At 56.1% G+C, this 19,452-nt stretch overlaps 1 protein-coding gene across 3 annotated transcripts; it reads left to right on the top strand.

Moving 5' to 3' along the window:
* The first annotated feature begins 3,983 nt into the window (after positions 1 to 3,983).
* PFAS (phosphoribosylformylglycinamidine synthase) lies at positions 3,984 to 19,086 on the top strand. 3 transcript variants are annotated; one of them, XM_039231545.1, is made up of 28 exons: positions 3,984 to 4,043; positions 6,898 to 7,078; positions 7,181 to 7,316; positions 7,767 to 7,872; positions 8,199 to 8,388; positions 8,501 to 8,606; positions 8,939 to 9,079; positions 9,198 to 9,322; positions 9,459 to 9,587; positions 10,286 to 10,417; positions 10,548 to 10,676; positions 13,028 to 13,101; positions 13,188 to 13,344; positions 13,620 to 13,681; positions 13,804 to 13,965; positions 14,206 to 14,325; positions 14,414 to 14,545; positions 14,754 to 14,984; positions 15,155 to 15,335; positions 15,420 to 15,503; positions 15,647 to 15,802; positions 15,995 to 16,114; positions 16,372 to 16,517; positions 16,629 to 16,836; positions 16,970 to 17,061; positions 17,138 to 17,252; positions 18,229 to 18,552; positions 18,652 to 19,086. In XM_039231545.1, the coding sequence occupies exons 2-28, from the start codon at positions 6,937 to 6,939 to the stop codon at positions 18,960 to 18,962; spliced, it is 4,011 nt and encodes a 1,336-aa protein (XP_039087476.1). In that variant the 5' UTR covers positions 3,984 to 4,043; positions 6,898 to 6,936; the 3' UTR covers positions 18,963 to 19,086. The 3 variants fall into 3 exon arrangements, with proteins under 3 accessions (XP_039087476.1, XP_039087479.1, XP_039087477.1); XM_039231548.1 differs by lacking the exon at positions 3,984 to 4,043 and adding an exon at positions 4,053 to 4,370; XM_039231546.1 differs by lacking the exon at positions 3,984 to 4,043 and adding an exon at positions 4,053 to 4,375.
* Positions 19,087 to 19,452: the final 366 nt, after the last annotated feature.

The raw sequence follows: 19,452 nt of genomic DNA, 5'->3' as shown, positions 1-19,452 counted from the left end.
TATGGTGAAGAATTGGAAGAGATGAAGGATTCAGATGATGGGGGTTAAAGAAAAAGAGTTGGGGGGAACAAGCAGAACTCTGTGGTGAGAAGAAAAGCAAGGAAGCCAATGTGGCAGGAGAAGACACGAGATTACGAAGGTAAAGTGAGGAGGTTTGGGGAATATTTGAAAAAGGTAAAAAGGGGATCAAAGGGTACAAACTTCCAGTTATAAGTCACAGGGATGAGTCACAGCATAGGGAATATAGTCAGTAATATGGTAATAGCTTTGTGCTGACTTGTGGCGAGCATTTCATAATGTATAGAATTGTGGAATCACTATGTTGTTTGCTTAAAACTAATAATAGTATCTCATGCTAACTGTACTTCAACTAAAAATTCAAACTTTTTTAAGAAAACAAAATAAGAGAAAGTGAAAGAGGGGCATTTAATGTTGTAAACTCGCAGCAGCTTCCAACTGTTTCTGGAACAAGATAGTATGATATTGTGAGTAAAAACATTGTAGGGGCTCCTGGGTGGCTCAGTCAGTTAGGCATCCGACTTCTGCTCAGGTCATGATCTCTTAGCTCAGAGTTCAAGCCCCATGTCAGACTCTGTGCTGACAGCTCAGAGCCTGTATCCTGTTTTGGATTCTGTATCTCTCTCTCTCTCTCTCTGCCCCTTCCCTGTTTGTGCTCTGCCTCTCTCCCTCTCAAAAATAAACAAACATAGGGGGCGCCTGGTTGGCTTAGTCGGTTGGGTGTCCGACTTTTGCTTAGGTCATGATCTTGCGGTTCGTGAGTTCGAGCCCCGCGTCGGGCTCTGTGCTGACTGCCGGCTCAGAGCCTGGAGCCTGTTTCAATCTGTGACTCCCTCTCTCTCTGACCCTCCCCTGCTCATGCTGTCTCTCTCTCTCTCTCTCTCCTAGAAATAAAAAAAAAAAAAAATTAAAAAAACACAAACATAGAAGAAAAAACATTGTAGACAATAAAAATGCTCTAGTCCTCATTTAACAGGAGAACAAAGACTTTAATTCTACAAATTATGGAATCCCTTAATTCAACTGCACATTCAACGCAAGCTCTCTATTTCTTATTGAATAAACTAGCTATGGGGTGCCAAGTTCTGTATAAAGTGAACCTTGGGGCACTTGGGTGGCTCAGTCGGTTAAGCATCCAACTTCAGCTCAGGTCATGATCTCATGGTTTGTGGGTTCGAGCCACACGTCCGGCTCTGTGCTGACAGGTAGCTCAGAGACTGCAGCCTGTTTCAGATTCTGTGTCTCCCTCTCTCTCTGACCCTCCCCTGCTTATGCTGTCTCTCTCTCTCAGAAATAAATTTTTAAAAAAATTAAAAAAAAATTTTAAAGTGAATCTTTGCAGTCATTCCCCATGATTACATCAGATATGTTTCTTGCCTTCCCACCAAAACAACAAATTCCCCCCCCCCAAAAAAAAAACACCCTTGTTAGAACATCTGTCAAAGCCTGAAGTCCCAAACCTAATTGTTCCTTTTGCTTTCAATATTTTCTGGACTCTGGAAGCCTCCCTGTACTTACCAAATCCATGAAGATGTGCCCTACATCCTGGGACTTACTTTCCATAGTTCATAGGAGGGAGTGTTGAGTTTAAGCTACAGTGATCAGAGAGAGTTGTACTGAATCTACCCCCTCACCACCCTCCCTTTGTTGGTGTGGTTTGAATGTCAGGTTAATCTGGTGGCAGATTAACCAGATGAGAAAGGCACAAGAGAATACCAGGACACTGAAATAGATCACGCTTGATTTAATAAGCATCTTTAAGGAAACGGGTGGGAGAGGGAAAGATGTTAGGGAAGCATGGAGAGGAGCACTTGGTCTGTCACACAAGGAAGGAGTTGCGGTGCTGTCCTCCAGACCTGGTGACTTTGAACATTCTGTTCTTGTCCAAGGGGCAGCTGGATATATGAAAACCAAAGTCAGGAGAGGGATTAGAGCCCAAAGGATAAATCTGGAAGTCACTATGTGGAGGTGAAAGCTGAAAACTTACAATACACCAGGACTACTCAAATGTCAGGGAGAGGTGCCTGGCTGGTTCAGCTGGTAGAGAGGGGACTCTTCATCTCAGGGTTGTCGGTTCAAACCCCACGTTGGGCATGGAGCCTACTTAAACAAACAAACAAACAAGAAAATGTGAAATAAATAGGACCAGACAGACAGCTGAGCATACTAAGGCTCCTGGAAGGTTCCAGAAGGTACGTACTGGATGGAGCCTGAAGGGAAAGAAACCAAGAGGTGCTCAGATGTCAAAGATGAACACGTGGCCTCTGTCAGAAGTGAGCCCTGGGAACTCATTTCAATAGCCTGAAACTTTACAGGTAGCAACTATTATATCTGGGGCATGGCTGGAATTAGGGTGAGTGAACCTTTCAAGTACCTCCATTAATTTTTTTAAAAAATTTTTAATGTTTTTATTTCTGAGAGAGAGAGAGACAGCGTGATCAGGGAAGGGTCAGAGAGGGAGACACAGAATCTGAAGCAGGCTCCAGGCTCTGAGCTGTCAGCACAGAGCCTGATGCTGCCCGAACCCACAAACCATGAGATCATGACCTGAGCCGAAGTTGAACGCTTAACCGTCTGAGCCCCCCAGGCGCCCCAAGTACCTCCATAAGTTTTGCACTCCCGGAACCTCACTTGCCTTATCTTCTTGGCCCCCGTACAGCAGACAGATATAAATGAGACATGAGGAACAAGACTTTCTACATCTGTTACCTGTTACTTGACTCATTAAAAAGACCATTGGAGCAGATGCCGTGTTTGCCCTGGGACGGCTCTCCAGCTTCCTTGCCCTCAGGCTTCAGGCAAGATTTTTGGCTAATGAGAGGCAGAAACAATTTGCATGGAGGCTTGACAGGAGAGAGAACCCAATGTTTATTCCCTTTCTCCTTCAACACTGTAATTGTGCCCTCGGAGCACCTCTCAGCTGATAGCGCCCTTCCATCCTTTGTCTCTTCAAGCCTACAGGTGATAAGCACTTTCTGCCGTTGCCAGGCTTTGCCCCCCCCCCCCCCCCCACTGTACCCTGTTCCTTCCCTTAATCCTGCCGGTATCTCTGTAAGTACATTCTATCGAATTCCTGTTGATTAGACATTTTTGAGTGTACCACTCATATTCCGCTAGGATCCTCACTGATACAAACCATGTATTTATGTTCCGAGGTTTTTTAAAAAAAAAAATGCACAAAAAATGTGTGCACAGGTAGAAGGTGCTAAGTTACAAAACCAGGTGACAAGTCATTGCGATGAACCTCAGCTCCCACATCTGTGAACCAAGGGTTTTCGTGAAGATCCAACGAGATCGTGTCCGGTGCCTTAACGGGCGCTCAGCAAACGTCTTCCTATCATTGTCCTTGTTACTGTCACTGGCGAGAAAGTGCGAGTTAAAAGTGTAGGCCTTCCCACTCTGCTAAGAATTTAATCAACCTGGGGCGCCTGGGTGGCTTAGTCGGTTAAGCGTCCGACTTTCGCTTAGGTCATGATCTCGCGGTTCGTGGGTTCGGGCCCCGCGTCAGGCTCTGTGCTGACTGCCAGCTCGGAGCCTGGAGCCTGTTTCAGTCTGTGACTCCCTCTCTCTCTGACCCTCCCCTGCTCACACTGTCTCTCTCTCTCCTAGAAATAAATAAAACATTAAAAAAAAATTAAAAAAAAAAGAAGAGAATTTAATCAACCTGTTCGTTTCTTAAAGATAAAAGGGAAAGAAGTAGCAGGGAGCGGGAAACTGAGTCCGGGACCAGGACGATGCTTCTCCTTCCGTCTCGTGCATTCAAAGTTCCCGTCTCTGTCACAGTGGACACGGGCGCCGGGGACGGCAGGCCATGGGACCTACCGTTATTTCCAAAAGTTTCGGAGAAAGAGAAGAAGCGAGAGCTCCGGGGCGATTTCAGAGCTGGACCACCCGGGCGCTCAGCGTCGGAACCGGAGGGAGGGCGCGGCGGCCCCGCCCACGGCAGCCGGAAGTGGGCCCCGCCTCTTCCGGGGCGCGCTGCAGGAGCCGCGATCCAACGCCGCACCCGCGACCGGCGATTCCACGTGCGTATGGCTGCCCCGCGCCAGCCCTGAGCCCTGGCTTGTCGCACCCTTTCGCCACCCACTCCGGGTCGGACTCGGGCCGCGTCCTTGTCCCCAGCCGGCCCGGCCCAGTTGCGTCCGGCTGCGGCCCGTTCGTGCGACCTCGCGCGCCTTCCCCAGACGCGCGGCGGGGGAGACCCCGTGGTGCACGCAGCCCCTCGTGCCCAGTGCGTTCGGCCTGCACAGTCTGGGACCTCCTGGATTATGTCCTAGCCGTTGGGGGTGCAGCCGTGCTGTGGACAAGCCTGGCCCTGGGCTCTGCGGGATTCTGTCTACGGAGCGATAGAAGTCAGGTGGCTTCCGTGTGATCATTCCTGTAGGGAGTCCGGTATAAAGGACAGCTGTGAGGGGCCCAGCTTCAGCAGAGGGTGACCAGAACGGGGTGGGGAGCCCCGAGAAAGGCGGGGATCGAGACTGATCGGGCAGGAGCGTCATCCTTCACTGAAATGAGGCCTGGCCCGAAAGGGCGGGAAGGGCTGGTGAGGATGGGAATCCAGAGTTCACTTGGTCGACAATACATTTTTTTTCTTGTTCTCTTTTAGATTTTTTTCTCCCCCTTTTTATGCCCCACCTATTCTAAGCCTTGGTCATCCACTGGAGATAAAACAGCTACAGTCCATGCCCACATGGAGATTTTGTGCTTGTGGGGGAAGGTAGATCTTAAAAAATAAAATGTCAGGTACTGATAACCACTGAATAAAAAATTAATCACTTAAATTAGTTGTATATATAATTTTAAAGTTTATAATTAAGTTTACATTAATTATAATTAAGTTATATGTAAATATTAAAAATTAAGTTAATTAGGGGCACCTAGGTGGCTCAGTCGGTTAAGTGCCCAAGTCTTGATTTCAGCTCAGGTCATGATCTCAAGGGCCGTGGGTTTGAGCCCCACATACAGCTCCGTCCTGACAGCACAGAGCCTGCTTCGGATTCTCTCTCTCTGCCCCTCTCTCTCTCTCTCTCTCTCTCAAATAAGATAAACTTTAAAAAATTAAATAAAATAGGCTGTCTGATAGTGGCTAGTTCAGAAGGGTGGATCCAGGAAGTCCCTTCCAAGAAGGTGATTTCACCAGGAATTTAAATAACACGAAAGCGCTAGCCGTGCAAATATCCGGGTGAGAAAAATACCTTCCAGAACTCAGATTGGCAAGTTAAAGGAGTAGAAAAGAAGCCAGTGTGATGGCGCCCTGTGGGTGAAAAAGAGTGTGACATGAGATAGGGTTGGAGTACCAGACAGTGGCCCGACTGGGAAAGCCAGGTACTGAGATGGAAGGTTTTGCCGTGTGTGATGAGAAGCCAGGATCTCATTTATGTTGAAAGATGCCAAGTGGTTGGTGGCTGGGGCAGGAGTGGGATTGGGGTGCTTCTCAGGAGGTCCCGAGTGAGTGATGGTAGTGGCCGATGGTAGCAGGCACGGAAGGATGTCGACAGATCCAGGGATGTGTTTGGAAATGGCTTTGCTGATGGATTGGGTGTACAGAAAGGGCTCAGAGAAAGAAGAATTAACTGTTGACTGTATTTTGGGTTTGAGCCACCGATTTGATAGTGCTGACCAGATGGGGAAGACTGGGAGAATAGCAGGTCTGGAGGAGCGAGGAATCAAAATTTCTATTTTGGCCAAAACAGACAGTCGTCTGTGTTTATGGGACGTCTACGTGGAGATGTCACGTAAGCATTTTATCTTATTATTTTAAAGGTTTTATTTTGACATAATCTCTCCACCCGTTGTGGGACTCGAACTCACAAACCTTGAGATCAGGAGTTGCACACACTCTACTGACTTAGCCAGCTGGGTGCCCCAGTCACGTAAGCATTTTTTTTTTTTATGTTTTATTTATTTTTGAGAGAGAGACAGCATGAGCAGGGGAGGGTTAGAGAGAGAGGGAGACACAGAATCTGAAGCAAGCTCCAAGCTCTGAGGTAGCTGTCAACACAGAGCCTGACGCAGGGCTCGAACCCACAAACTGTGAGATCATGACCTGAGCCGAAGTCGGGCACTTAACTGACTGAGCCACCCAGGCGCCCCCTCACGTAAGCATTTTAATGTGCTGGTTTGGAGTTGCAGGGAGAGTTGAAGATTGAATTAAGTTAGAGACTCTGTTGGCAGATAGCAACTCGAATAATATGAAATTGCCATTTTTGGTAAAAAAAAAAAAAAAGTTGGATGCTGGCATTTTCAGTGGCTCCGTCTACTAGATGATATTTAAAGCCATGAATCTGCATGAAGTCAATTAGGAAGAGCATGTAGAGGGACGAGAATGAAGGACAGGTCCCCAGCACGTGCCTGAGAAGCAGCATTCAGAAGGCAGAGGAGAATCAGAAGAATGGTGTTTGTCATCTGACTTTCCCAGCACGGCCCAGTCCGGCTCATCCTATATAGATTTACACTTAGATGCTATTTTTCCCCGAAAGTCTTTCCTAATTGCTAAAGTGCTAGTTTGGTGCCCACAGCCTCTTGGTCTTAACCACAGTGGACTGGAAACGTTGGAGTCCTTGCCTGTGTCCCTCAGTAATAATATAATCTCTATGAGGGTGGAAATGGTTTTTATGTTATTCACAGCTGCGTTCCTAAGACCTCACGTGGGGCCCCGCAAAGTGCAGGTGCTCAAGATTCGTGGATGTACCTGTTCCTACGTTTTGCAGGATTAATTAAGACACCCCCCCCACCTCCGCCGCCAAGCTTTCGTTTTTCAGGATACCTCTGAAAATGCCCCTTTTCCCCACCCCACCCCACCCCTAATTCCTCCAAAGCCTTGTCTGTCTTGGGAATGTCAACTCAGTTTGACAAGTTATAGTCACCGTTACTTTTTAGGAACCTGGCTCCTCGCTCCAGCGAGGGACACCTGCAGAGATGCCCTCGGTCCTTCACTTCTATGTCCGTCCCTCTGGCCATGAGACGGCCGCCTCTGGACACACCCAGAGGAAGCTTCGAGGGAAATTGCCGGAGCTGCAGGCCATCAAGACCGAGCTGTGCTACAATGTGAACTGGACAGGTTGGGCCAAGTACGGGATTCTTGGGGTGGAGATGGGGGGTGGGGTCCACCTGGCCAAGGGCTGTGTCTCAAGGTGTCCTTGCCCACGGTCTCTCCCTGCAGCGGAGTCCCTCCCAAGCGCCGAGGAGAGAAAGAAGCTCATGTGGCTTTTTGGCTGTCCCATGTCACCGGGTGACGTTGCCCAGGAATCCTGGCTCCGTTCTGACTCCAGCGACCTGCTGCTGGAGGTGGGGCCCAGGCAAGTGTCCCCGCCCAGGGCAGTCCCTTCCGTGTGCTCAGGCAGACACGCTGCCCGCCGCCCCCTCTGCTTCCATTCCTCTCCTCCCTCCACTCGTGATCCTTGGCGGATCTGTTCTTCCTTCGCTCCGTCCTACATCCTGCCCCAAAAGCCACGTACACGCCTTCCCCGTCTGGGAAGATGTTTCCGAAGCCTGAGCCAGCTACCAGACGTGTTCTGGAAGCAAGACAGATTGCATTGTGAGAAGTAGAAATCAAAGCATTTTGTGCCAGAAGGACAGGTGTGGTTTGATTCGAGTGACCTTCAGATGCCGGTTTCGGGGTGCCCAGGTGTGAGGCTGGAGGCCAGTGGGGAGGGGGGGGAGGCGAGAGGTTGCGGCACAGCGGGGCGGGCAGGATCCGGCTGCTGATCTGGGGCTTCGGCGTCCTAACCATCCGGCCCCCTCCTCAGGCTGAACTTCTCCACCCCGGCCTCTACCAACATCGTGTCCGTGTGTGGGGCTGCGGGGCTGGGGGCTGTGGACCGCGTGGAGACTACCCGCCGCTACCTGCTCTCGGTGAGGCCGTGGGCCGCAGATACAGAGATGAGGCCCTGAACTTTACGGAGATAGTGGGAGAAATGGGGAGGGGCTCTTGGCCTTGGCCCTGTCCCGTCTGCAAGTTGCTCACGACTTGAGGCTACCTGGCGGAGGGCTGAACGGGACAGAAGTCCAGCCTGTGCGCACCTTACGTGAACTCATGCCTGGAAGGGGCATGTCGTTCTAATCAGAACACGGGCACCACGGAGATGAGCAGTGGGCTGACCCTGCGTGACTCCGAGGAGCGGGGCACGCCACTCTTCAGCTCTCCAGCCCCTGTCCTGTGCGTGCGTCTCCACCCCTAGTTTGCCGAGCCCCCTTCAGCCGAGATGAAGGCCCTGGCCCTGGCCACGCTGCATGACCGGATGACGGAGCAGCACCTCCCCCGGCCCATCCAGAGCTTCTCGCTTCCGAGCGTTTCAGCACTGCCCAGCGGCCAGATTGACATCCTGGCGGAGGGCCGGCGCGCCTTGGAGAGAGCCAACCAGGAGCTAGGTGAGCAGGGGTGCCCGGGAGGAAGGCCCAGGTGAGGCCGGTCGGGATGCCGGCGCCTGTGACAGTGGGGACCTGCGCCCCACTGTCCGCTCTTCTCGGGGTTGCCTTCTAGGCCTGGCCCTAGACTCCTGGGACCTGGATTTCTATACCAGACGTTTCCAGGAGCTAAAGCGGAATCCCAGCACCGTGGAGGCCTTCGACTTGGCTCAGTCCAATAGGTGGGAAGGAATGAGGGCCATTCTGATGTCTGAGCCCGGGGAGGTTGGAAGGGGAGGGCGCGGGGGAGTCCCTGAGTCTGTGTGGGGGCCCGGGCTCCACATCCGTGCAGTCGTCTACGTTCAGATCTTGACCACCTGTTCAGTAGGGGTCTGAACAGCCCGCGGCGGAAGAATGTTTGAGGATTGTAGCTTTTTGAAATCTGTTTTGACCTGTTATCTAAGTGACAGCTGGCCGCACAGTAACAAGCGTGACGCTGGTGAGAAGAGCCGGCGTGGTGTGCGGTGTGCCGAGTGACCCGTGTTTCTGCCCCCCACCCCTGTCACCCTTGCAGCGAGCACAGCCGACACTGGTTCTTCAAGGGCCAGCTCCACGTGGATGGGCAGGCGGTGGCCCACTCCCTGTTTGAGGCCATCATGAGCACCCAGGCGTCCTCGAACCCCAACAACATCCTCAAGTTCTGTGACAACAGCAGGTGGGCTGGGTCCCAGGCTGGGGTGGCTTCGGCTCCGGGAGAGGGGAGGCCCCAGGCCTTCCGGGGGTAAGCGCAAACCCCAGGAAGGAAGCAAGGTCCAGAACCGGTGTGTCCACAGCGCAATCCAGGGGAAGGAAGTCCGATTCCTGCGGCCCGAGGACCCCACGCGACCGAGCTGCTTCCGGCAACAGCGAACACTGAGGCATGTTGTCTTCACGGCGGAGACCCATAACTTCCCCACAGGTGAGCTGGGTTCTGGGGACAGGTGGGTGAGATCGGAGGGTAGCCTAACAGATAGGCTGGTGGTCCTGAGTTTTAATGGGGTGGGCGGGGCGGGGTGTATCTCTGGTACCCACACCTCTCCCCCGTCTCTTCACAGGAGTGGCCCCCTTCAGCGGGGCAACCACAGGCACAGGGGGCCGGATCCGAGATGTCCAGTGCACGGGCCGGGGGGCCCACGTGGTGGCTGGCACCGCCGGCTACTGCTTTGGAAACCTGCACATCCCAGGTCCTGCCTCTTTGCTCGCTACCTTCGCTTCCCTGTCCCGGCAGGAGCACCTCTATCTCTGAAGGCCATCCCAGGTGCCTTTTCCTGGGAGACAGGGCTGCAGTGTAGCTGGCTTTGCACCAAGAGTGGCCGTGAGGACTACAGGCCAAGGGAGACCCAGGCGCCCAGATAGGCTTTGCAGAACTCCAACATTCTTTCTTTCTTTTTTTTTTTTTTTTAAGTTTATTTATTGAGAGAGCGATCAAGCATGAGCAGGGGAGAGACAGAGACAGAGAGAGAGAGAGAAAGAGAGAGACTCTTAAGCAGGCCCCGCGCAGTCAGCACAGAGCCCAACTCGGGGCTCTCGGAATCCTGATTGAGCTGAAACCAAGAGTCGGCTGCTTACCCAACTGAGCCACCCAGGCACCTCTTGCAATTTTCTTTATAAACTAGCATCTGCCCAGCAAGGAAACATGATATTGGGTCAGTCTTATGATCGCCACCTGCCCCCGAAATCTAATTCCTTAGAGAGCCCTGAGAACTCTGATCCCAAGACTCAGAAGAAAGGCCGATGTGGGAGGTGGGGCGCAAGATCGGTGCTTTCTCACAGGCTCTAAGCCTCCTTGAAATAGAACTTCCTGAAGTGGAACATTCTGCCTGTACGGTTGGCTGTCTGTCTGCTGTCTTACAGTCCGGCCAACCTTCCCCTTTCCTTCCAGGTTATAGTCAGCCCTGGGAGGACCCCAACTCCCAGTATCCTGAGAACTTGGCCCGACCCCTAGAGGTCGCCATCGAGGCCAGTAATGGGGCTTCCGATTATGGCAACAAGTTCGGGGAGCCAGTGCTGGCAGGTAAGGCTGTGGGGGGTAACGGATACCTGGTACCAGAGGTGGGGTGGGGTGTATGACCGAGTGAGTGGTGGGGGTGGGGGTGGGGACTGACTTCCCTCCGTCCCCACTCCCCGTGGTGTCCTCGCTTCAGGCTTCGCCCGCTCCTTGGGCCTCCAGCTCCCAGATGGCCAGCGGCGTGAGTGGATCAAGCCCATCATGTTCAGTGGGGGCATCGGTTCCATGGAAGCTGAGCATGTGCAGAAGGAGCCCCCAGAGCCAGGTAAGAGCCTGCCCCTCCTCCACGTGCAGCCGGCCTTGTCCCAGCACCCAGTAGCTGTACGAGGGGGGTTTAGAGGCTACTCTGGGGTTCGTTTTGTTTACTTACTGTTTATTTATATGCATGCACACAGGTGTATATACACACAAGTTTTTGTTTAATTCTCAAGTTAATCAATCTACACTGTAGCCTTGGCATCAGGAGTAGAACCCAGTGGTTCGTCACTTACATACAACACCCAGTGCTCATCCCAAGTGGCCTCCTCAGCGCCCATCCCCCTCTCCGCCCATCAACCCTCAGTTTGTTCTCTGTATTTAAGAGTCTCTTATGGTTTGCCTCCCTCCCTGTTTAGAACCTATTTTTCCTTCCCTTCCCCTGTGATTAAGGGGTTTGTTTTTAATCTCCTGGCTCACGTGTCTGCTCCCCAGTACAGGTTTTCCAGGCAGGACAGGGCTTTATGCCCAGGGCCGCCCTCTTTATGTGTTGCCCGTTTCCTCTGCATGACAGGGACCTGCCCTGCGAAGTCCAGGCAAACAGTGCTGTGGCCTGGGGGGTGGGGGGGTGGGGGAGGGTTATCTGCTCGCTCAGTTCAGGTGGGCAGACATTTGTCAGGTCCCGTCCTGCGCCAGGTCGTGTGGTACAATCAAGATAAGAGCCAGCTCCCACTTGTTGAATAGGTGAGCCAGTCACACGGTCCAGTATTTAAAAGGCAAAAAAGGTTATACAGCAAGAGGTGTCCTTCCCTGACCTCGAGCCACCTAATTTCCCTCCCCAGAGGTAACTTGTTAACCAGGTACTCCTGTAACTTATCCGAGGTATTTCCCGCCTATATAAATAGACCTGGGGCGCCTGAGTGGCTCAGTTGGTTAAGCATCTGACTCTCTGATTTTGGCCCAGGTTATGTTCTCACAGTTCGTGAGATTGAGCCCTGCGTCGGGCTCCATGCTGTGGACCCTGCTTGGGATTTCCTCTCTCTGTCTCTCTCTCTGCCCCTCCACCACTCACGTGTGCTAAAAAGAAAGAACTTGTTTAAGAAAATAGACCTATATGAGGCCACGAGGGTGGCTCAGGTGACAGAATCCGACACAGGCTCCAGGTTCTGAGCTTTCAGCGCAGAGCCCGATGCGGGGATCAAACCCATGAACTGTGAGATCATGACCTGAGCTGAAGTCGGACGCTTAACCGACTGAGGCCCCCAGGTGCCCCTGTTTGTCCCTTTTTAAATTGGGGTGTTTTTTTGTGTGTGTAGTTTCAAGAGTTTTGTATATTCTGGGTCATTTGCAACTGTATCATGTTCCGTGGGTTGTCTTTTTTTTTTTTTTTTTAATGTTTTATTTGTTTCTGAGAGAGACAGCATGAGCAGGGGAGGGTCAGAGAGAGAGGGAGACACAGAATCTGAAACAGGCTCCAGGCTCTGAGCGAGCTGTCAGCACAGAGCCGGACGTGTGGCTCGAACCCACAAACCATGAGATCATGACCTGAGCTGAAGCCGGACCTTTAACCGACTGAGCCACCTAGGCGCCCCCTGTGGGTTGTTTTTCTACCTCACGGTGTTTTATGAAGCACAAATGTTTTTAATTTTGGTGAAATCTGGTTTACCTGTTTCTTCTTTGGCTGCTGTGGTTTTGATGTTGTGGGAAGAAATCATTGCCTAAGCCAAAGTCCTAAAGATTTACAGCTGTGTTTTATTGTAATATTTTTATAGCTTTTAGCTCTTACGTTTAAGTTTCTGATACGTTGTGAGTGAACTTTTGTACATGGTGTGAGGTAGGGGTCTAACTTCTCCCTTTTACGTGTGGATATCTCATTATCCTAACACCATGCTTTGAAAAGACTATTCCTACCTTCTTGGATTGTCCTGGGACTCTTGTCAAAAATCATTTGGCCAGGGGGCCACCGGGAGGCTCAGTGGGTTAAGCGTCCGACTTCGGCTCAGGTCATGATCTTGTGTGGTTTGTGGGTTCGAGCCCTGCGTCAGGCTCTGTGGTGACAGCTCAGAGCCTGGAGCCTGCGTTGGAGTCTGTGTCTCCCTCTCTGCGCCTTCCCTGGTCAGACTCTCTCTCTCCAAAACTAAATATTTTTTTTAAAAATCTTCAAAGAAAGGTCAACTGTGTTTTCTCTCTTTGGCAATATGTGGATAATTCTGCAGTGTTCAATTTTGTATGTAGGTGACTTTGTGCCTATGTGAATACATCCAGAGTGGGAATTCCTCCAACTGTATTTACCCGAAGAATACTTGAATTTGTAACACTGATCTCTCTCCCGGTCCATGCACTTCCCTTATCCTTAACTTACTCGTGCTGATGCTTGCGTCGGATTCCCCCATATCCGGACTCTGTCTTCCTTCCCGTCAGGCATGGACGTTGTAAAGGTTGGGGGTCCCGTCTACAGGATCGGAGTTGGGGGCGGAGCCGCCTCATCTGTGCAGGTGAAGGGACATTGTGGGGTCCTGTGCACAGGGGGACGTGAGCCCCCAGACCCCCCTCGCCTGAGCTCTCCCATGTGCTCCCCCAGGTGCAGGGAGACAATTCCAGTGACCTGGACTTTGGGGCTGTGCAGCGGGGAGACCCAGAGATGGAGCAAAAGATGAACCGTGTGATCCGGGCGTGTGTGGAGGCCGCCAGGGGGAACCCCATCTGCAGCCTCCATGACCAGGGTGCCGGCGGCAATGGTGAGGGAAGGGGTTGGGACGGGTCTCGGCCCCCCTGGGCTCTTGCCAGATTCGACTCAGAGGGGCATCGAGGACCTGCGGCTGGCCACCCAGCCCCACCCCCGGTACCTGCTGGAGGGGCTCAGCTTTGCCCCGGGGTGGCTGGCCATGAGGGTGCGGCAGCGATCCATGCCGGACACACAGCATCGGGCTCCCTGGAGCCTGGCCACTGCCCTCCGTCTGCCGGGTGCCGACCGCGGCCACATCACCGCCTCTCCCACGCACTCTGTCACCAGGCAACGTCCTGAAGGAGCTGAGTGACCCAGCTGGAGCCGTCATTTACACCAGCCATTTCCAGGTGGGCCTTGCCCCCCCCCCGCCCAGGCCTGGCTGTCTCCCGGCCCCCGCCATCTTCTAGTAGGATGTGAGACTGGGGAGTACCCACCGACCTCTTCCTTCCCTTCTCCCCCGTGGATGCAGCTCGGGGACCCGACCCTAAATGCCCTGGAAATCTGGGGGGCCGAGTACCAGGAATCGAATGCGCTTCTGCTGAGGCCCAGGGACCGAGACTTCCTCAGTCGCGTCAGCGCCCGGGAGCGCTGCCCAGTCTGTTTTGTGGGCACCATCACCGGGGACAGGAGGGTGAGTGGCCCCGGGGCGACAGAGGCCGCCGTGTGGGCGGGCGCGGAGCTGCGTGGGGATGGGCTGGAGAAGGGAGGAGGAGGGTGGGAGTCAGTGGCCTACGGACTGGGAAATAGCAGGGGCAGGCACTCGAGGGGACGCCAAGCCGAGGGTGGAATGCGCACTTCGCCGCTTTCCGGAAGCGGCCCCCGCTGGGCTTTCGGGCCTCACGGCCTCTGGGCGGCGTTCCGTGCTCTGCAGATCGTGCTGGTGGATGACCGGGACCACCCCGTGGGAAGAAATGGCGAGGGGGATGCCCCCTCGCCCCCCACCCCTGTGGACCTGGAGCTGGATTGGGTGCTGGGCAAGATGCCTCGGAAGGTGCGTGGGGGCGGGAGGGAGGGCTGGTCAGATCCCCCCTCAGTCGTGCCCCCGGGTGCTCACACCCCTGCCGCCTTCTGTGTCGTAGGAGTTCTTCCTCCAGCGGAGCGTCCCCCTGCTGCGGCCCCTGGCCTTGCCCCCGGGGCTGAGTGTGCGCCTGGCTCTGGAGCGCGTCCTGCGGCTGCCCGCTGTGGCCAGCAAGCGCTACCTCACCAACAAGGTCCTCCCTGCGCCCCCTGCTCTGCCCCTCAGGCCCTGTACCCTTCCCCCTGCTCGCCGCCCCGGCCTCCCACTCTTGGGGATTGCCGAGGGGGTGCGCGACAGGCCCAGGGGAGAAGTGGCGGGTCCCCCACCCTGATGGCCTGGTGCCGCCCGCGCCACGGCCTCCCTGTCCCCTGGCTTCTTGCCGACCCCGCCTGGTTCCACAGGTGGACCGCTCCGTGGGCGGCCTTGTGGCCCAGCAGCAGTGCGTCGGGCCCCTGCAGACCCCTCTGGCCGACGTGGCGGTTGTGGCATTGAGTCACCAGGAGCTTGTAGGGGCTGCCACGGCTCTAGGAGAGCAGCCGGTCAAAAGCCTGCTGGACCCCAAGGTTGCCGCCCGGCTGGCTGTGGCCGAGGCCCTCACCAACCTGGTGTTCGCTCTGGTCACCGACCTCCGGGTGAGTCCCCTGCGGTTTCCGCCCTGGGGCTGCAGGCCTCTGGGACGCACCTGCGCCCGCTGCTCGCCTTTCCCTCTTGCCCTTCGTGCCCGTGACCTCCCGGCCCCTGTGCCCCCGGCCCGGTCCCTGCAGGCCCTCGCTCCCTAACGCCCGCTGTCCACCGCTCCCAGGATGTGAAGTGCAGCGGGAACTGGATGTGGGCAGCCAAGCTCCCGGGGGAGGGCGCGGCTCTGGCCGATGCCTGCGTGGCCATGGTGGCGGTGATGGCGGCCCTGGGTGTGGCGGTGGACGGCGGCAAGGACTCCCTCAGCATGGCCGCCCGTGTTGGCTCCGAGACCGTCCGGGCCCCTGGTATGGTCTAGGGGGCCCGGGGAGAGCGGGGCAGGGCCTGCGGGCCACGACTGGCACCTCGTTCTATCACTCTTTGCCCGGCAGGGTCGCTGGTCATCTCGGCCTATGCCGTCTGCCCAGACATCACAGCCACCGTGACCCCGGACCTCAAGCATCCTGGAGGGAGAGGTACATGTGGATGGTTCCCCTCCTTACTGCGTCGTGTATTCGGGTGTCTGTGCGTCTGTCTGCATGCCGGAACTTCGGCGCTCGTGAGTGCAATGGGGAGTCCTGAGCCGCTCGCCTCCCTCACCCCTTCCCTGTCTCCCCAGGCCGGCTGCTGTACGTGCCCCTGAGCCCCGGGCAGCACCGGCTGGGGGGGACAGCTCTGGCCCAGTGCTTCTCGCAGCTTGGCGAGCAGCCTCCAGACCTGGACGTTCCCGAGAACTTGGTGCGTGCCTTCCGCGTCACGCAGGGGCTGCTGGAGGGTGAGTGAGGCCCTGCGGGAGATGGCGCCTGTGGCGAACGTGTGGCGGGCCTTCCCCAGCCGAGCCAGCAAGGCCGGGACAAGAGGGATGCACTGTCCTCTCTCCGGCTCTCACACGTGGCCTGCTGTGCGAGGGCACGGGGCCGTGGGGTTTGGGCCCAGAGCTGGCTGAACATTTTCCTCCTTTCTCCAGAGCGTCTCCTCTGCTCAGGCCATGATGTCAGTGACGGGGGTCTCATCACCTGCCTGCTAGAGATGGCCTTTTCTGGGAATTGTGGGATAGAGGTGGACGTGCCTGCCCCTGGGGTCGATGGTGAGGAGCTGGGGATCAAGACTCGGGCCTGGGCTGCCTGCAGGGTGGTTCCCGTAGACCTCGTGTCCTGTGGGAAAATGGAGCGTCCCCAACCCCATTCCCTGAGTCCTTCGCCATCTTCTCTGACCATCGAGCTGGGTGGCTTCTCCATCTGAGGCCTCCCCCCACCCCGATCTCTGCCTGCACTCTCTCTGCCCTTAGCCGTTCCCCCTGCTTGCACCTCTGCATCCCCCCTCACGCCCCGTCTGTTCTCCCAGTGCTGCCTGCGCTGTTCGCCGAGGAGCCAGGCCTGGTGCTGGAGGTGCGGGAGCCGGACCTGGCCCGAGTGCTGGACCGCTTCCGGGACGCCGGCCTCCGCTGCCTGGAGCTGGGCCCCACGGGCGACGCTGGGCCCCACGCCCTGGTGAGGGGGCGAGCAGCGCCCAGCCTGTTCGCCTGCGCTGGCCTGGGGGACGGGGGAGGGCCAGGTTGGACATCTTGCTCTTGACCGTGATAGACTGGCTTCTGCGCATAGGTGCAAGTGTCCGTCAACGGGGCTGTGGTTCTTGAGGGACCAGTTGGGCAGCTGCGAGCCCTCTGGGAGGAGACGAGTTTCCAGCTGGACCGGCTGCAGGCAGAGCCGCGCTATGTGGCCGAGGAAGAACAGGGGCTCAGGGAGCGCATGGGGCCCACCTACTGCCTGCCCCCAGGCTTCCCCAGCGCTGGCGTGCCCCTTGAGCCTGGTGAGGGAGCGTGGGCCGAGGCCTGGGCTGGGGTGGGGGCGGGGCGGGCCCCCCTGCCCTGGAGTCGGGTCTGGGGGGTGGCGGTGGGGAAGGAGCCCTCCAGCTCAGAGACCCTCCTTCTTCACCCCCCAAGGTCGTCCCTTTCCTCGGGTTGCCATCTTGCGAGAGGAGGGCAGTAACGGAGACCGCGAGATGGTGGACGCCTTCCACCTGGCCGGGTTTGAGGTGAGCGGCGTGGATGGTGGGGCTGGGGCTGGGCCTCGGGCTGGTTGTCCTGAACCTCCCCTCCCCATCCCGGCAGGTGTGGGATGTGACCATGCAGGACCTCTGCTCTGGGGCGATCGGGCTGGACACGTTCCGGGGTGTGGCCTTTGTGGGAGGCTTCAGCTATGCGGATGTCCTGGGCTCTGCCAAAGGTGGGTGTCAGGCTTCTGCCCAGGGCCTCCCCCGCCCATTCCGGGAGAGGTGCCTTAGCTTCCTTCCTGACCGAGAATCGGCCTCTCGCCTCCACCAGGCCGGGGAGGGTGCTCGCATTCATTCTGGGCCAGCGGCCAGCGGAAGGGCCGTGGCGAACTTACGTGAGGTGTGCGAGAGCTGGGTGGCACGGGGTGGTACATGACTCAACTGGAGGGCACTCAGTACTCAACACCAGCAGATTGTGCTGTTAGAAAGCTGTGGTTCAGTGTGGCCAGGTCTTTGTTTTTCAAGAGAAACCAAAAATCCAGATTTTTTTGTGCAAAGTTTTCATACTTTTTTAATATTTGTATTTGAGAGAGACAGAGAATATGAGTGGTAGAGAGGCAGAGAGAGAAAGAAAATCCCAAGCAGCCCCCATGCTGTCAGTGCAGCAGGGCCTGACGCGGGGCTTGAACTCACAAACCACGACATCATGACCTGAGCCAAAGTCAAGAGTCAGAAGCCCAACTGACTGAGCCACCCAAGCACTCCTATACGAGATCTTATTTCAAAGTAGGCCCCAGGCTCTGAGCTGTCAGCACAGCTTGACACTGAGCTCACGAACCCATGAACCATGAGATCGTGACCTGAGTTGAAGTTGGGTGCTTAAAGGACTGAGCCACTCAGGCGCCCCACAGAATCTTATATTTAAATGTTAGGCAGTAAAAAAAAATGTTGCACAGGCCCTGGTGTCCAGGCAGGAAACTTATGGGCCATCTCTAGCCCAGCACTTGGCAACACCTGATTTAAGCGGATAAACCTTTTTCTACCCCTTGGATTTGCCCTGAGCTGTGTGCTTGCGTGCGTGTGTGTTTTGGGTGCCAGAGTCGGCGGAGGGGGGTGGTTAATTGTGGTTGTAACCGTTCATGCTAGAACAGAAAAGTGGCCATTCGCGCCCGTTCCTGGTCCCTCCCTGACTTGCATGTCCCCTGCTAGGGTGGGCAGCGGCTGTGACCTTCCACCCGCTGGCCCGTGCCGAGCTGACGCGCTTCCGGAAGCGGCCCGACACCTTCAGCCTGGGCGTGTGTAACGGCTGTCAGTTGCTGGCCCTGCTGGGCTGGGTGGGTGGCAGCCCCAGCGAGGGGGCCGAGGGGACAGGCCCAGAGCCCCAGCCGGCCCAGCCCGGCCTCCTGCTGCGCCACAACCTGTCCGGGCGCTTCGAGTCCCGCTGGGCCAGCGTGCGGGTGGGGCCTGGGCCGGCCCTGATGCTGCGAGGGATGGAGGGCGCTGTGCTGCCCGTGTGGAGTGCTCATGGCGAAGGTCAGCCTCCGGAAGGCAGGGGAGGGTCTGGCGTGGGTGGGGGTTGTGGGGGGCAGCACTGGGCAGCTGCGCTCTGACTTCCCTCCTCCCCCGCTGCAGGTTACATGGCGTTTTCTTCTCCGGAGCTCCAAGCCCAGATTGAGGCCCGGGGCTTGGCCCCACTGCACTGGGCAGACGACGATGGGAAACCCACAGAACGGTATCCCCTGAACCCCAACGGGTCCCCAGGGGGCGTGGCTGGCGTCTGCTCTGCGGACGGCCGCCACCTGGCCCTGATGCCTCACCCGGAGCGGGCTGTGAGGCCTTGGCAGTGGGCGTGGCGGCCTCCTCCCTTTGACACTCTGACCGCCTCCCCCTGGCTCCAGCTCTTCGTCAACGCCCGAAACTGGACCCTGGATGGAGGCTGCTGAGCAGGCCAGTGGGGGGTGGGGGGTAGCTCCCCCGTGCACTCTGGGCTTGCGGGTCTGCTCTCCCCATCCTCTCCTTCAGAAGCACCGCATGTCACCTGCGGGACAGACAGGGACCAAGATGCCACAAAAAACCTCAGCTACTGTTACTCCTCCGCCCGCTTTCGCCTTCGTTGTTGGATATGTTCTTCTCTGACGTCATTTGCTCTTTGCGGGCCCGGCAAGCAGTGTGTGGTTCGGAGGCAGAGGCCCGTGAGGACAGTTAGGGTGGCGGCGGGGGGATGATCACGTCGTGTCTCGTGCCATCCTCCAGGCTCAGGGGGATGTTTTATGTGCCCCTTCCCCATAATTGGGGCTTTGGGGCTGGGGGTGTACCAGAGCACCCAAGTCAGGGCCTCAGTGTTCTCAGCAGAAAGCAGCTTTCTGGATTTCTCTTTTCAAAATGTAGTGCCGGGGCACCTGGGGGGGCTCAGTCGGTTCAGCGTCCGACTTC

The sequence above is a fragment of the Hyaena hyaena genome, unplaced genomic scaffold (assembly GCF_003009895.1).
Source record: "Hyaena hyaena isolate Hyena2069 unplaced genomic scaffold, ASM300989v1 scaffold_58, whole genome shotgun sequence".
In the NCBI taxonomy this organism is placed as follows: domain Eukaryota; kingdom Metazoa; phylum Chordata; class Mammalia; order Carnivora; family Hyaenidae; genus Hyaena; species Hyaena hyaena.
The sequence above is the reverse complement of the archived record's forward strand: the minus strand, read 5'-3'. Positions and strand labels throughout refer to the sequence as shown.